Source organism: Anopheles gambiae, chromosome 3, assembly GCF_943734735.2.
Source record: "Anopheles gambiae chromosome 3, idAnoGambNW_F1_1, whole genome shotgun sequence".
NCBI lineage: Eukaryota > Metazoa > Arthropoda > Insecta > Diptera > Culicidae > Anopheles > Anopheles gambiae.
The window spans coordinates 27,107,590-27,123,830 of NC_064602.1; the positions used below are offsets into that span (position 1 = coordinate 27,107,590).

The 16,241-nt window shown below is 44.2% G+C and overlaps 1 protein-coding gene across 4 annotated transcripts in view; it reads left to right on the top strand.

Annotated features, from left to right (window-relative positions):
• The first annotated feature begins 24 nt into the window (after positions 1-24).
• Positions 25-16,241, top strand: part of LOC1280100 (protein bark beetle) — a 27,538-nt gene continuing 11,321 nt past the window's right edge. For 2 of the 4 annotated variants that reach the window (XM_061653648.1, XM_061653651.1), the window contains exons 1-2: positions 25-449; positions 8,658-9,553. In XM_061653648.1, the coding sequence (XP_061509632.1) occupies positions 9,035-9,553 (519 nt within the window). In that variant the 5' untranslated portion in view covers positions 25-449; positions 8,658-9,034. The remainder of the gene's footprint in view (positions 450-8,657; positions 9,554-16,241) is intronic. The other 2 variants (XM_061653650.1, XM_061653649.1) reach the window with 2 other exon arrangements.

Consider the following 16,241-nt stretch of genomic DNA (forward strand, 5'->3'; position numbering starts at 1 on the left):
CAGTACGTAGCGTAACGTAACGTTATTTCAGTTGCTTCAGCGAAGCGGTGCGTACGTACCTGCGGATCTCGTTCCTCCTTGTGACTTTGTAGACCGCGTGTGTGTGTGTCAGTGCCAAGACGCGCATTTGTTCTGTTTGTTTCACCCTTGCCACTTGCCTTCGCTGGTTGTTGCTGTTTTGATGACGACGACCGCACCCACAACGCACAACTGCACGCCGTTTTAGTGACACGCGGTAACTAGGGGCAAAGGTGACAGTAGTGTACCCAGACAGGGGCTACTACGATTTGTGTGTGGAGGATAGCTCAGAAGACGCAAGTGGGCTTGTTTAAGCCATAATTAAAAAGAAAAAAAAGGGTGGAAAAATTCAAATTGACAAAAGTAACGAGCAGTAACTAAAGTGAGTGATCAAACGTGTTCTTCGCAATTCATAAAGCAGGGAACGGAAAGTAAGTGCACAACGCCGTCTACAACTTGATCCTCCATCTTTAAACGATATTCCACCAAAGAAAAAGAGGGGAGGGGATGGCTGGAAAGATGGGAAGAAATGGGGTGGAATGAAAGCATCATCTTGGCGTTTGCCGGGGATAGTTTTGTGGGTGAGGAGTGGTATGTGGGCTTGAAGTGTGAAAGGGTGTTGCTTTTATATTGTGTTCCCTCCCGATACCTGTGTGTGTGTGTGTGCTTTTTTGCGGTCAGTTACGAAGGTGGCTCTCTTTCTTCTATTCAACCCCCCCGTCGATGGCGATAGAGCGAGACAGGACCAGAACAGGTTTTCCAGTGTTGTTCGGAATGTTGTGGTGATCCAACCGTCCAGCATGTTTTGGATCCCTTCAGAAGATCTTGGTTGCTGTGGCTCTAAGTGTGTATGTGTGTGCTTTTCTGTTGGAGATGCAGTAAAGATTAAAGTGTGGGGGGGGGTGGGGGGGGGGGGGGAAGTAAAAGAAGAAATCTAAGCTCAGCAAAAGAACACCACCAGTGATGCCAAACATGTGTGAGTGTGTGCGTCTTCTTCCAAAACGGGTTGAATAAAGTGTGTCTCCAAAAATAATCCAAGACGGCTGTGTGAGTTTGTGGAGTTGAAAAAAAGCTTCCAATGGGTTACAAACATATTTTACCGAGGTTCGTCGCTTACTGTCTACCATGTCTACCGGATTAAACCTCCCGTGTCGCTTAGTGTCAGTGTTGTAGCTTTATTAGCAGCGTGTGTCTTTTTTTTTAAGCGTGCTTTCGCAACCAACCATCATCAGACAAAGCCCTTTTTCGGATTCTGTACAACCGCGAGTAATGTTCGCGCCCCACCACCCCTAAAAAAACCTCACAGTCCGACCGCACCCCAAAACACGTTGCAAACCGTGCAATCGTCAGTGCCTGCAGTGATTTATACGTCATGCCAGCAACGTATTAAGGTCGTATGCCTGGGAGTGTTTCTTTCCACATTCCACTCTTACCGTGCCTTTGTCCCGCTGTTGTGATGCCCCCGACAGTCCTGACCTTGGTGGCGCCAATCTTGGATCGATGGTGTCGCGCGGTGTGTGAGTCAGAGCCACACGACATATACTATGCGCGCGGTAAAGCATCACAGTTGTCTACGTCGACAACGACGACGACGTTCGGATAGTAAGGGAGTTATTGAGGGTTACTATGGAGATGTGAACGAATCTAGGTCGTTGCGCATTGAATGTCCAGCAGACACACACAAAAAATCAATAACGACGTAATTATCTACGGGGAATGTCATGGTGTGTTTACAGCTGATTTGAAATGTTGAATGGAAGTTGAAGCAAATGTTGAATGGAAGAAATGTTGTATAAGGATTGTGGTGTGGTTTCTCCAAGAAGTAGTATTAGACGCTTTATATTCGTAATTTTAATTGAAATATCGAATCTCAAAACAGAATACGATATAAATGCTATAAAAGTCTCTGACATCTTCTCATAGTTATTGCTGGAAACTCATGGCTTACAGAGGCCATTATTTGCCATCAAAGTTTTGGATCTTTGTTATCTCTTAGTTAATCTATCATGTGTTGTGATACACATCAACCCATGTGCCTCATATATAGCGTGTATTCTTATCAAAGTACAGAGACATCAAGACAATATTGTTGGAAGAACAAGGACTATAATATGGCCTCAGCTGATACAACAAAATGTTTCAACATATATATCTAGTGATCAATTAAGTACTTGGCTAATGATTGATTAGTATTTGGCAGAATAAGTCTCATATTTGGATTCTGGCCGTTTATGTGTCTAGGGACTAAGAAGTTCTGAGTATTGGGGGCCAAAATTTTGTGAATTCAAGCACATTGGGCCTAGTAAGAGTCTACTTAGGCTCAAGATAACCACGTTGTCTCGCGATTGCGTTAAGTCCTGGCTATCCCTCTGAACCTTGAACGGCAAATAAAAATAGATTCCTCAGCAAATGCATTCAGTGCTGTCAGGTTGTTTTGGAGACACCACTACCCGATGCCACCGGCTTTCCCTTTTCCTTCAGCTCTTTCCCATAGAGCCGCAAACCTTTTCACTCCCTAGAAACAAAAACAAAGGCCTCCCTTTAACACCCACCAGCCTCCCCAAAAAAAAAAGCGGCAAGGTTTTACCATTGCACACGGGGGAAGTAGCTTTCATCAGTCTGTGTGTGTGTTAGATTATGTGTTCAACGGAAATGGGTATTGTTTTGGCATTTTCCCGTTGCTTTTCTGCCCCGATGCGAGCGACCAGTTGTTGGGCCAGCCCTACAGTCGTCCACGGTAAACGACCGGCTGCAATGCAGAATGGCGATGGCCGCCAGTTCTTTGTACACATTTAACGATGTTATGAAAGCACTGGCACAAACAACCACCATTTACTGTCCTTCGCTTTCTATGCTTAGCGTAAATTTCCATGCAAACAAAATAACAAAAGCCAAACAAATGTAGAGTGAGTTTGAAGAAGCATGAAGGCTTTTCTATATAAGGGTGTTTACCAATTATTTTTAGTAACCCGAAATCATTAACCGATCATTATTGAGCATCGAGCGATTGTGGTAAACAAAGCAAAAACCATTTAACCTTCCAGCCAAGGGCCTTAGATGCCATCCGGAGTGTTCCGAGCGGGCATCGGTCAAATCGGTTCTAATCGGACAGTATCCTAACGGACATAATGACGGCACCGCAGGCAATTTAAAACAAGTTTGTGCGCGGGCGCACGTTCGTAATTGCGCATGCAAAGTGTGAGCCTCTTGGGCAACCCGTTCCTTCACAACACGCCTCAAGCCCCGGATGGCGTACAGGCAAGCTTTGTGTGTGGATGCAACCAACGTTCGAACCACCAAGCAGGGCAGGGAATGGTCAACGTCCAAGTCCGTCGCTTGAAAACACGTTTCCAGAACGTCCCGTCTCCCTTTGTTGTGGCCTTCGCATAACTTGTTTCCCTCTTGACCGTTTCGTGTTTCTCTTTCACGCTCCCTTCGCACCAAGAAAGCGTCCTATATCAAGCTTCTTACGAGCGTTTCTTTCATTCTCGTTGCTTCTTAGATGCTCTGTAAGGAACGAACATGTTTGCAACGCGGGAATACATTAATTTGAATGTTCGTAACCGAAACATTGCAATAACCGTTGCCGATCGGCGCGTGTTGTGGGAGATCCGTTGATGTATTTTTTTGTTTTTGCACAAACTTGCCAGCAATGCCTGGAATGTGTCTGGTGCAAATGGTGATCCGAATTGTTTAGGTGGGACTAAATATTTAGAGAATAAATTGCAAATGTTTGCTCCGTGTCAATAAGACGTTAATTTTCGTAGCATCCAATACAATTGCCACAAGCTGTAGGTACGATCGTGAGACATTTGTTCGTTTCACTGTTCGCCCTCCCTACCAGACATCCGATGTACGAAGTCGTCGAGGTCATTGGTGTCAGTTTTTAATTCCATCATGTAGGAATAGGCCCTCCCCGCTATACCAAGGCACGTCCCACGGAGGTTGATTCATCCCTTTCGTGCAGTGTTGAGCGTTCAGACATTCGGGCTGTCGATGAAATACGAGTGAGGGAAGAAGCGATACTATTACGGAATGAAGCGTTGCACTGCGTAGACACATGGCACGGGACTTATTACTCATACGCGCCCTATGTCCACGTCTACGTTAGGGCGGAACAGTGGCAAAGGTGAATGTATGTTATATCTCGTTGTAGCAATGTAGCTTTTACTGTAGCTGATAGAGCTCAAAAGCGCGTCTGTCCCCGAGGCATAAAGAACTTCTGAAATGATAACATTCCATCACGCGCACCCAACAGACACTCGTCAGTTCGGTCTACTGTTGGTGGGTGAGAGTGTTACAAAGTCAACGTCTTCTGTCTTTCCAATATCTTATGGAGACGGACACCACGAGACCGCGTTGGGTGTGGTTTTCTGATCGTGTGTCTTCCTGTGGGGGAAACGGTGACCCACACAGGCAGGAAAGAAGAAATTGTACAAATTCGTTACCGGACGCACGGCCCGCAGCCGTTCGTCGTTGCGTGCGTGAGAAGAAACATGATCCACCGCCTTGGTCCCAGTCAGGCATCCGTTTCCTTTGACTGGATCGAGTTTTTATGGCTCCATCCAGTGTAGGGGACGCACGTACCTACATATCGTCGAATGCAAATCGAATTGTTTACGGGGAAACACTAATAACCCCCCCCCCCCCCCTCTCCTTCATTTGGATGACTTTCCCTACGCGAGCGACGAAAAGAAGACGCAAGCGAAGCTAATTTGCTGCGGAAATTATGCTAAATTTTCAACCACTTTCCGGAATGGTTTCGAATGAAACGTTCCAAGAAATTTACAAAAAAACTGCATATCTACATTTCTTTTTCGTTGAAAAGTTGTTTTTAAAAGTAAAGCTTCCTTTCCTTCATTCAAGATTAGATCACGCGCACTTCCACGTAGAGTCGTCTTCCACATTTTAAAACGTTGTGTTGTGAAGGGCTTTCAAGCATTTAGTTGCAATCTTTTCCTCCATCTACTGTGTCGGCAAACGCTGCTTCAGCTTTCATCGTTTTCAGTTTTTCGTGCCGAAAACACTCCCCCGTCCCATACGCCCCGGTAGCTTTTCATTAGCTCATTGTACGGATTTTTGTAAGCGCGCTCACGATCGCGCACGCTCTTCATTGCAACGCTGTTGCTGCTCGATTTTTCGCCTTTGTTTCTATTGCGGATAGTGATAATCGTGATGAATACATCGAGCGGTGGTAATGTGCATTTGTTGGTGCACTGTGTTTGCTTTCTTTTTGCAAAGCCAAAGTTGGCAAGATCACCGGTGTGGAGGATGGAAACTGGAGAAAGAAATGATTTCATTCGCCCGAGAGTGTCAGCTGTTGTGACTGTTACCAGCCGACTTTCTTTCGGCTTAGGCTAAAGTTCATGAGTTTAACACGATTTTCTGGTTTGTGGCTTTTTCTTAGTTTCCCACCAAATCACCGTTTCTTTCCATCTCGTATCATGATCGTATGGCATTGTGTGGTGGTCTTCGCTGAAGCTGAAAGTGCATTGAAGTCGTCGAAAGCGAAACAACCCCGAAATGGAGCCCCGTGTGGAAGTACTTCGAATTGATTTTTCACCGTCAATGGTCACTAAAATGAATAGGATGGCATTTTCGTTAGGTCGAAAGCATACGCTCACACTTTTTGCTTATCACCTTTACCACGGGTTCGTTAGCGGGCATGATTGTCATACTACTGTCAACAATACTTCACTCATGCTTCCAGAAAAGCACATCACGGACCACGGACGATCTCTTCTCCGAAAGCTTAATCAATTTTGGTTAGGTTTTGCCTGCGGTTAGTTAAATTGGTTCACAGACTGAGTTACGGCAAGACATTACGCAGGATGAGTGTGAAAGCGTGATGGTGGTGATCTCCAATGCGGTTTCACAATCACTTTACCCAAAAAGCTTCACGCGAGATTCCTCAATATTTATCCATTTGCTTCAGACTTATCCACTCACATGCCCATTTTCTTCGACCGATCGTATTTAGCGCCTCACCAGAAAGCACAACAAAATGGAAGGCTAAGATGGTTTACCACGCCACACCATGCATATATTGCGGGAGTAGAGTTGTTTTTCTTTCACTCCACAGAGACCACAGAAATCTCCCAACCTTCCACAAAACGCCTGGGATCTGGGAAATGATATTTCTGTGCCACTAACGCCACTCGGCATGCGCGCCCGATATTATTGCGTTAAAATTTCATGGCCATTATCAATTTTCCACACGGGTTTCTACACTCCCTTTCCTTTCACCCCGTCTCGATCTCGACGTCAGATCTGATCGGATGGAATCAGGTCAAGCTGACACCACCCTGCCCTGGAATAACTGGAAACGAATGTTTTGGGTTTCGGTTGCGCTATCCCCCTCTTCGGAAGAGAGGAAGCTTTTGAAGTGCATCTCAGCACAAATACCAACTTTGCCTGGGTTTCACGTAACCTAGAAAGCAAGAAAAAGGTGACGAAGATCTCAATATTCATCAACAAACAAACACATAGTTGCGTTCCACCACGTGGCCTGAAGGTGTTCCGACTCGCTACCCTCGCTCGTTTGGAAGATCTCATTAGAGACCGAAACCGGAGAGGCGATTCTCGAGCTCCGGGGCGTCAATCGTGCCGTCCATCATCATAATCTTCTCCGCAACAACAGTCGCAATTAGCAAAGCGTACGAAGCGTCGCCATCAGAGTGGAGGGATTTTTGTGGTGACAAAGTGAAGTCTGCCAGCAGGGAGCACAACCGATGGATGGATGGATAACGGATTGGTGACGGAATGGCAAAACGATGATCTACATTGAGTCTGCGGTCTGGTCGGTTGGCTGGTTAACCGTGTTTGCTTCCACTTCAAGGGCTAATTATTTTTGTCGCACATCGGAGCACATTAGTGCAGAGCGTGGGGAAGGAGTGTTATTTAGCTGCTTTAGGTTGAGGGGTTGGTAAACAGTGATCGTTAGCTGTTCGTTTTTATTTGCTGAAGGTAAGACGAGATCACATTTTCACGTATAGGAAGATATGTCACAAAAATTTTTTGCATAGACTTTTAAAAGGTTCAATAAATCTTTTCGAGTTCATTCTGTATCTTAGGCAGCACTAGTAGTAGTCTCAGTTTTTTTAAGGATCTTACCAATTATTTTAACAATGACAGATGTTCACTCCGTCTTTCAATGGAAAATATGACCAGATCACGCCAGATCTATTAAGGTTCTCCAACGTTTTTCTTCTATTATTGGAAAATTTGGTCAAAATCCAAGTTCAATATCATTATGGACGTGTCTAAGTTACCAAACATAAATGTTTGTCATTTTGTATGAGTGGGATTGAACCATTACTTTAAACATTCAGATTATTGAATGCACCAGGTGATCGATAATACTTAGGTCTATTTGTCGTTTTGACGTTACCTGTATGTTTTAAGAACCTGCACCTGTTTTACCTAATGTAAGGATTTTAATCATTTACTCTTATTACTAGTGTAAACTCTAGATTCAGCTACATTCCAAAAGGTCAGAAACAAACATAAAAACTCAACAACAAACATATAAACTCATGATCATGGTTAGAATCCAGTCCAATTTAATTGAATTCGCCCTGTCTTTCTCTATAACCTAGTTTAATCCACACCAGAGCGTATACCGATCCGTTTAAGGATTGATCTACGACAATTGTTGTAAGAGCTGGTGCATCTGTCTCTACACCATTGGTCCATTCTTGGCATGAGGCGATCGTTGCATATATAAAAAGAGAATTTTCAGAGAAAACAATAATACTCACCATGGATTGAAATTTCTTATGGGTTCTTGGAGTGAAATGAGTCAATTAACTTCATAATTTAATCCATTTACGTTTCATCATCACTGTCAATGAAGGGTCTTAATATATTATAATGACAATGCAATATCCGTTCAATGGATCCTTTATTTGGCTTTTCCTACGCCGTACCTTAATGCATTCATTTCTATCTGCATCTTCATCAGAAATCTGACAAAAACGCACACATTCTCACATCTTCCAGCTATATAATTTATACTGTAAACACAGCGCGCTACCGGTATTCCGGTTTCCGGTGTGGGCGCGGGTGAGAGTAAATTATGAAATCACTTCACTCATTACACCTTTCGCCCTGCAAAGCAAAGGGTACCGTAAAAGGGAGCTTGATGTTGGTTTTTTCTACGATTCATATGGACGCTTTTCACCCTCACCGTCAGCATCTTACCGGTGAACCGGTTTTGGTTATTTCTTACTCGCTTTCCCGATCGACACGCTTTACATCTTCACCCCGTCTTGGCTGATGTGCGTTGAAGGTGGTGGTAGGCTTTGGTTGTAATGGAAGTGGCACGGTCTTGCATCATAACCATAGCCAACAACACCTCACCAGCACAGGCGCATAATGTGGCACACATCCACGATTGAGAGCCGCCGTTTTGGGGTGTATGTCCGCGTGCAATCCATAGCCTAGCCCAGGGTGTGTTTGTTTCTTTATCGTGCTCTGGAATAGAGAGGGTTGTGCCGCAACTTATCGTGGCACCAAAGGGGGGGTTAAACGTGTGTTGTTCTACTGTTACTACTACTACTGCTACGTTATCGAAACGGTGTGTGCGAGATCTATGTGTGTCTCTAATTTCTGTTCCATCTCTTTTCTTTCCTTTCCAGGCCACCAACACACCCTACACGGATACAGGTGTGTGCGTGTGGGTTGATTACTACGATTTGATGAGTGTTCCCGGAGTGATGACGCTCCAAGGGTAGTGTGCTTTTCTGTGCCTTACAGTGAGGTTAGCAGATTTTGTGCCAGTGCGATGCGATCTCGAATCCCGTGGGAATGTTGCCAGTGAGCGCAGAGCCTGTTCAGTGGGTGTTCAATCAATAGTTGGTGTGTTTTGCGTACCTCGCAGGTGAAACAGTGTTACATTTCTCGTCGCTTTTTGCAGTTGAAAGAGGGTACCGCAGTTGCCTCTATGTGCGTGTGCCGATAGTGTGATAGTGCGATAGTGGTGAATAGAGTGCTCAATACACAACCCCCCCTCAAAATGAAGAGCCACAGCCGCACGCGGACTGTGAAACAGTGGAAAAATCGTCTAAAATATCGATCGGCGATGATGATCGGCAAGTTGCTGCCAGTGTTGTTGGTGGTGCTATACGCAAGTGTTCTTGTGCTACCGGGTCAGTGTCAGGTGGAGGATGTGGATGACTTCGGCGACCAGCTGCATCATCCCGATCGGGATGTGGAGCATGTGCCAGCGCCGAGTAGTAAAGAAATCATCACGAATCACATCGTAACCGACCACAGTGACGGGGAGGGAATGGGTGTTGGTGATTCACACTATCAAGACGGCGAGAATGGTGTGGACGGACCGGGCGGACGGTACACCGAAATTGGCGGAGATGTGGTGCTGGGCGAGAAGATTCTCCGTGCCTCGGAAAGCCCGTACTCGATGCGGACGGATCTGGAGGTGGAACGGCGTGCGCGACTCATCATCGAGGCCGGCGTTACGATCCACTTTGCACCGATGGTCGGCATTACGGTGCGCGGCTCGGTAGTGGCAATGGTAAGGGCCGATCAACCTTTCAACACAACGCTCTTCCTCTGTTATCTTATCTGCTTATCGCTGACTGAGTCGTGGACCGCTGGGACCCTGGGCTATGTGGGAAGCTCGTACACACGTCTCGTTGCGTTTGGTGAGGCGGTTGAGCAATGTTTGATTAATTCCACCTGTTTCGTTTACCTTTTCCGATTACGAAACCTCGGGTGCTTCCTCAACAGTGAGCGTGTTATCAGAGACTTTACACACAAACATGTTCCGTTTTTTTATCGTATACGATCGCTAAACTTACCCGAAATAGAATAAGGAAGGGTCGGAATGCAGTCCCTTTCATTGGTCACAACTTGCGAGCGTTTTATCATGATTTTCCTACGTATTTACACACAAACAAACGAACAGGTTGTACGCAAATAAAGCCCTTTTGCTGTGGGACGTGCCACTTTTCCTTATCCGAGAAGTAGCAAAGCGGACAATTGAAAGGAAAGGGAAAGGTTCACGAAATGTGTCATCGATGGTTCTGTACAAATATTGTTGAACTGATCTATTCCAATAAGACGTTATCAGTTCCATCTTTGATTGGTATATTAAACCAGTAGAATTATGGCTAGCTTTCGTTACTACAGAACAACTCTTGGATGTTCTGAGCTTGTTCTGAGCAGTTTCATGACACATAACTTGATTGAATTATTTTAGTTCAAAATACTAGATGTTGATGTTTACATCCGGAGAATGGAGATAAAAAACCATATAGCCAAGAACCATAACGAACCACATTCTTAGTTTGATTATGTCTGATCAAGCTGCTGGAATAACTTACACTGAACTCAGATTTCGTCGTTAGGTTATGATTTATTTGCTTTCTTGATATGACTTTTTCACAGAAAGGATGCCCCATTGAGTTCTACAGTCTTTTACTGCTAGGTTGGTTGAAAACCACCACCCTAAGCGATCTTTATAAGCAGTATCTGTTTATAAGAATTGACGTAGATTTAACTTAATTCAAGCTACTTTGCACAATATCATTGAACCTTACATTACAATTCGAGGGAAAACTTATTCCGTAACATACTCTTACTTCATCATCATTAAAATGTATGATCCAATTCAGTTCTCCAGAAAATCACTGCAGCGTAAACAGAATTTATGTCACCTCATGGGCTAGAATACGGCCAGGTGGTTTCGGAACTGTGCACCAACGGTGTGCAGTCACTCATCCCTACCGAAGAACCTATGCCCCATTTCCTTTGCCGGTGGGCGGTGGTGCAGTTAATCAGCTCACCGTCACGCGTCGATCCACTTTCGGCGCAGGCTTCCGGCACAGTGACACGACGCGCAGTTCACACAATTTTGCACGGCGCGGTGTTGTGCCGGTCAAAATAAAGTTCAACATTCTTGAGCACACGCGTTTCGCGCGGCTGTTTCAGACGATGACGATGGAAGAACTCTCGAAAAAAAAGACGTCCATCTATTACGATCGTTTCGGGCAACGTTCCATGAATGATTCTCAGCATTGTGGAACGATCCCATCGCCAGAGGGGGGAAACATTCGTAAATTCTGGTACAATTTCACTTCAACGTTGAGACAAGTGCCTTACGATTCCATCGCTGTAGAGTTCTGCGCACGAAGCAAAGCATGAAATTATTCACACTCTGCCCAGCGAGCAGGCACGTGCGTACCAAGTAAAAAAACAATCCATTGCTTCAAATGCGAGCTATCCTTTGGTATTGTCAGTTGACTATCCCATGGAGCTTGCTCGTAAAACGGTGGAGTGATATGCGCGGGGTAAATGAATTCGGAATTATAAAATTAATTAATTAGCCCCTGGCTGGAAGATGACTTCCAGGCGAGTTCGTTCGCATTCGTTCGCATCTAGCACGCGCACGGCAACACAAACACGATATCATATTTAGAAAAAAAAAACAGATGTGCTTCTTGCGAAACTTTCGTTCCTCTGTGGCCGAAGGACAGAAATGTGATCTTTTACTGTGGCGGTGGTGATTATTAGATTAAAAATGGTCCACCCGGTTAACCCTTGGGGTTAAATAATTGTTGGCGGTAATCGAGAGCAATCCTTTGAAGGAAGCGCGACACTTTCATATAGCGACACCAAAATCTTTTGTTATAAGGGAATCACTTGTAGGGTATTTACATGTGCTATTTTCAGAATTAAATTTAATGACGTAACGGTGTAAAAAAATTAATACAATTGCAGTTTTTCGCATAATTTAAGGTACATAATAAAATCAAATGTGTATCTTATAAAACCAGAGTATACTACATATAAAAGTTGAAGTAGAAGCTTTAATTTCTTTCCATAAGTTATTATTAAACTTGTTTATTACATTGAAGAGATTTTTTTATAAGAAAAGCTAGCAATAAAAAAAACTTTTACTCATTTTTATTATCTAATGAAATTCAAATTCAAGCTCGCTTTTCAACATCATCTAAAAGCCTTTTTGTATAGTAAAATCGAACTACATTAACCAGCGCTTCCGCGTTTCACATCTGGTATGTGAAATTTAATCTACTGCAAAGCGAAAAAAAACAACCGTGATTAAGTGCGAACTTCTCCGCGGCCGATTTATGCTGTGCTACCGCGGAAACAATGCCCCGCAGGGGCTTAAAACCTTTACCGGCGAGCCAGCCGGTGTCGATTTTTCGCGCATTTTTTGCCTTCTTTCTCTGATCGCCGTAATCGCGAATGAGAGTTTGTGAGGCGGTTGCGAAGATGACGAGCGTAAAGGAAAGTGCGCACAAGCTTTTTCGTACGCTCGCTTTCGATTGCCTGCTGACAAGATTTGGTAACGATGATTACCTCCGGAGCATTGTTCCATTCTTTCGGGAAGAAGCGCATGGGGGTAAGTGGTGCAAAATTATGTAATTTGTAGGAGTGTATTTATTTGGAAAATCTATATATAAACTCTACACGATGCTATAAAGTATAGTATCATCGCTTTATGGAAGCCCGTTTCCTGTCCAGTAACAGCGGTTCGTTCACGTCTGAGTAAATGACACACTTGTTCACACACGATAGGTGAGGGTTTGGATTTTCATTCATAAAAATGTTCAGTGTTTACGCCTTGCTGTAGTCGTAGTAGTAAATGGAAGTTCGTGCAATAGCCGCTGTTAATCAATTAACCCCTATCGCACGACCTTTCCGAGGGTGTGTGGCAGCAATGCCAGCTAATTCGTCGATCGGCAAGGGAGGATGATCACACGCATACGACAACGACGACAACAGCACGAGAACAGATTCTTGGAGAAGACAGACAAATGATTGAATTCATTGAAGGCGTCGCTCTGTAGGGCTTATCAAATGGGGCGTAGTTTGGAACGAAATGGTCATCTAATTGCCTGTTGCTGTGGTTACTCGAAGCGAGATAAAAGGGCAAACCGGTTGCTTAATTATATCCAACGAGGTTCACAATGGTCAAGGGTCGTTAATTAAGATCGAAACCTTTTCCTCTTTCTCTGGCAAATGCGGTGCATATTTTTCACTTTAATTCTCACTGTTTTGGCGGATGTTTGGTGGAACATTCACGAGAGGAAAAGGCACATAAAGACTGTTTTTTTACCTCCCAAAAAGCAAACACAATGGGAAAAGTATAGTCCATTTTGCAGTTGTTTCTCGTTCACAAACCATTGTTTTCCAAATTCCACCCCCTCCACCCCCCCCCCCCCCCCCCCGTATTTTGACCTGTTCCTGCAGCGGACCGCAGCACTGAACTGCACCTCTTTGCCAGACAGGTGATGACGCCCCATCGTGCGGAGGTTGTTCACCTGAGGTTCACCATCGCCAGACATTTGGCTACCACGATTGTGCATTAACTACATAAAAAATGGGCAACAGATGATGATCACTGGTGCGTAACTCGCGTGCCTCCGAATAAAACGACCCATTGAAGCGGGTTTGGCTGCGAACACGGTGCCATAAACACATCATCATTCGAAACGGAAAATTGACAATCGTACTACAATAAAGCTCCATAAGCCCCATAAGACAGCTGATTCTGGCGACTGTCCGTTCAGGTCAATTAGGCGTTGGCCTAGTCAGGCTGATCGTTCCATAGGCGGACCAGTCAATGGAGCTATTAGTTCGAACACCTTCGCAGCGGAAATGATCGTCATCGGGTCAGCGTTAGTCATCCGCAGTGAGGAGATGCCATGATTCATCCCTCCCCACCCAAAACAAGTGGCTTTTGAAGTTTGTTTGAATGAATGATGGTGCACACTACACAGTGTGTACTATGTGTGTTGATTCATTGCTTCAATTCGTGGAAAAAGCTCAGTTTTGTGGTAATCTAATCTCGCGCAGGAGGTTTTAGTAGTAGTTGTGAAGATGTTGAATATGATTTGAGTCTCTCTTTCAAATCTTTCTCTCTATCTTCTCTTATACAAGTAGGTTAGTTTGTTTTCCCACTCCTAAACGTCACCGCCTTACTGCATTCTATTCCGTCGTGACATGGATGCGTGGCGCCATATGGTTTCGATGCATATTTATGCTCAATGTCTGTGTCACTACACTAACACACCAGCCACAGGCAGCATTTGTATTGCATTAGAGCCGACGCAAAACCGCTCACTAAGCGGAGAACCGGTTTTTAGGTGCGAGTGCGTGTGCTTTGTAGCATAAATACAGGTTTTCCGCCGGGTGTGCCACCTGTTGCAGCACTTGAAGCACTCTTTGCTATAGAGTGTTTGTGTGCATTCTGCTATGTCTGATGGCTGATGTATGCATGTCAGTAAGGTTTGTTGGCGTCCCTACTGTGAGATTGTGGTTTTTTGTGGTGATAAAAAACGATGCCGCTTTGTACTATATGTTTTAAGCTACAACATCATGCTGAAAGAAAGCAGAAATGAACGTTTCAAATTACATTTGTTTTGTGGGATGAACCATATTTCTAATAAATAATTGGATAGGCTTTCTATTTCTCTATTTCCCTGTAGAGATACCCCTGCTGGTGATTGATGGGTTCACATTTGTCTTTTCTGTGATATGCGAGCAAACTGATCATACCAATTTAACCCATTTGGCCTCTGTTTTTTTTATCATTTCCCTTTCCTTGTACATGCTTTTTTTGCTATTTGTTAATGAGATACAGCGAGCAGGGTTTATCATTACACGCTAAATTGGAAACAATCATAGCCAAGTCATTATGCTGGTTGAGCGCAACGCATATGCCGCCCCCTTCAGCTTGGTTCGCGAAACGCTTAAGGTAATGGGGGTAAAAAATCACCACAAATAATTCACCGTCGTACCAGCATTTACACAACAAAAAAACAATTGCCTCCCGGTTTCCTCCGTTCGGTATACGGCATGCAATAAATGTACCGCTTTTTGCTTGCGTGACGCCCGTAAAGGCGGATCTTCGTTCTGTGGCTTGCCTAATAGTTCTTGATCTTTCACACTTAAATGGTTAAACAGTTTGCGGTAGTGGCAAAAAACAAAACGAAACACGGTTCAACAAAAAGCGAAAAGGTACTGTTACCCAAAACATTCAGCGAAGCCGCACTATTCTCATGCCAACAAAAAACTTCTGTCTGAAGCGGTTAAAGCTCTGCACGCCGACTATATGTACTTGCCAAACGACCCGTTTGCCGAGAGATGTGAAGCATTACCTCAGCGAAAGGGGCAACATACACCATTTGCGGCTGCATGGCGCCGGAATACGTTTTACGGTGGTATCGTTTTACAGCGTTCTCCACTGACCTACATTAACGCGCTTGTGTGCCGCAGAGAGCCGTGTTTGGTGCGCTGCCGAGACGCCGCAATTCGAACCGAACCGATGGGAAGCACGTTGGTAATAGAATTGTTCGGAATGTGCTGTACGCGGCTCCATGTACCACTGTACATGGAGGGAGGGATTTTCCTACGGCTGAAGGTTTGAGAGTGAAAATTAGTACCCGATTGCAGCTACGTGGTAGGGGATGGTGCAACATAAACAGTAGCTTAGATGCATTATGGACAGGGGAAGGTGTGAGTTGCAATTATTCAGGCAGCTTTAGCGTACAACTGAAAAGCTTGTTAACAAACTTGTTTATGTCCTAAGCGGGGGCAGATATTTCGCTAGTTGACTTTCTTTTTGGTTTGAATTGCAGTTGCTGCAGTAATTACAGTGGTAGGAGTAGTTGTGTGTTTATTGGAATAAAATAATAATAATAAAAAAATCATTACAAAGATTAAAATGAAGAGTTGGGTGATTCTTTACTTTATAATAAGTTTTATAATTTATTCTTTTATAATTTTACCTCAAACATCGGAATAATGATTTTTTTAATTTGTTTAGTACATCATAATTCATGAATTTAATTACACCTCCCTAGAACAGATCTGTTTTACAACAATTATTGATAAAATCATAATACTCTTAAAAGTTCTACTCTCTTCCTGTCTGATCGCAAAACTGATTCCCCTAATTTTCAGACACCGGCATTCCCACCGGAATAGCTCCCACTGACCAGTACCGTTTCTGACACCCTTTCAACTTGAATGGCAACGGAACCATCGTCTGTTTATGGTTTTTTTTTGCATTTGAAGCACAATAATTTGCCCGTTTTCATTATGCAACTGCGTGAGCGCGCGACGCGTGACGATGGTGGCAGTGCGCATTATGATCGGCAACCCCCTACTCGTTGTGCGCAAACGGAACTGACTCATACTGGCGCGCATCAAATGAAAAAGAAATGGCAAAA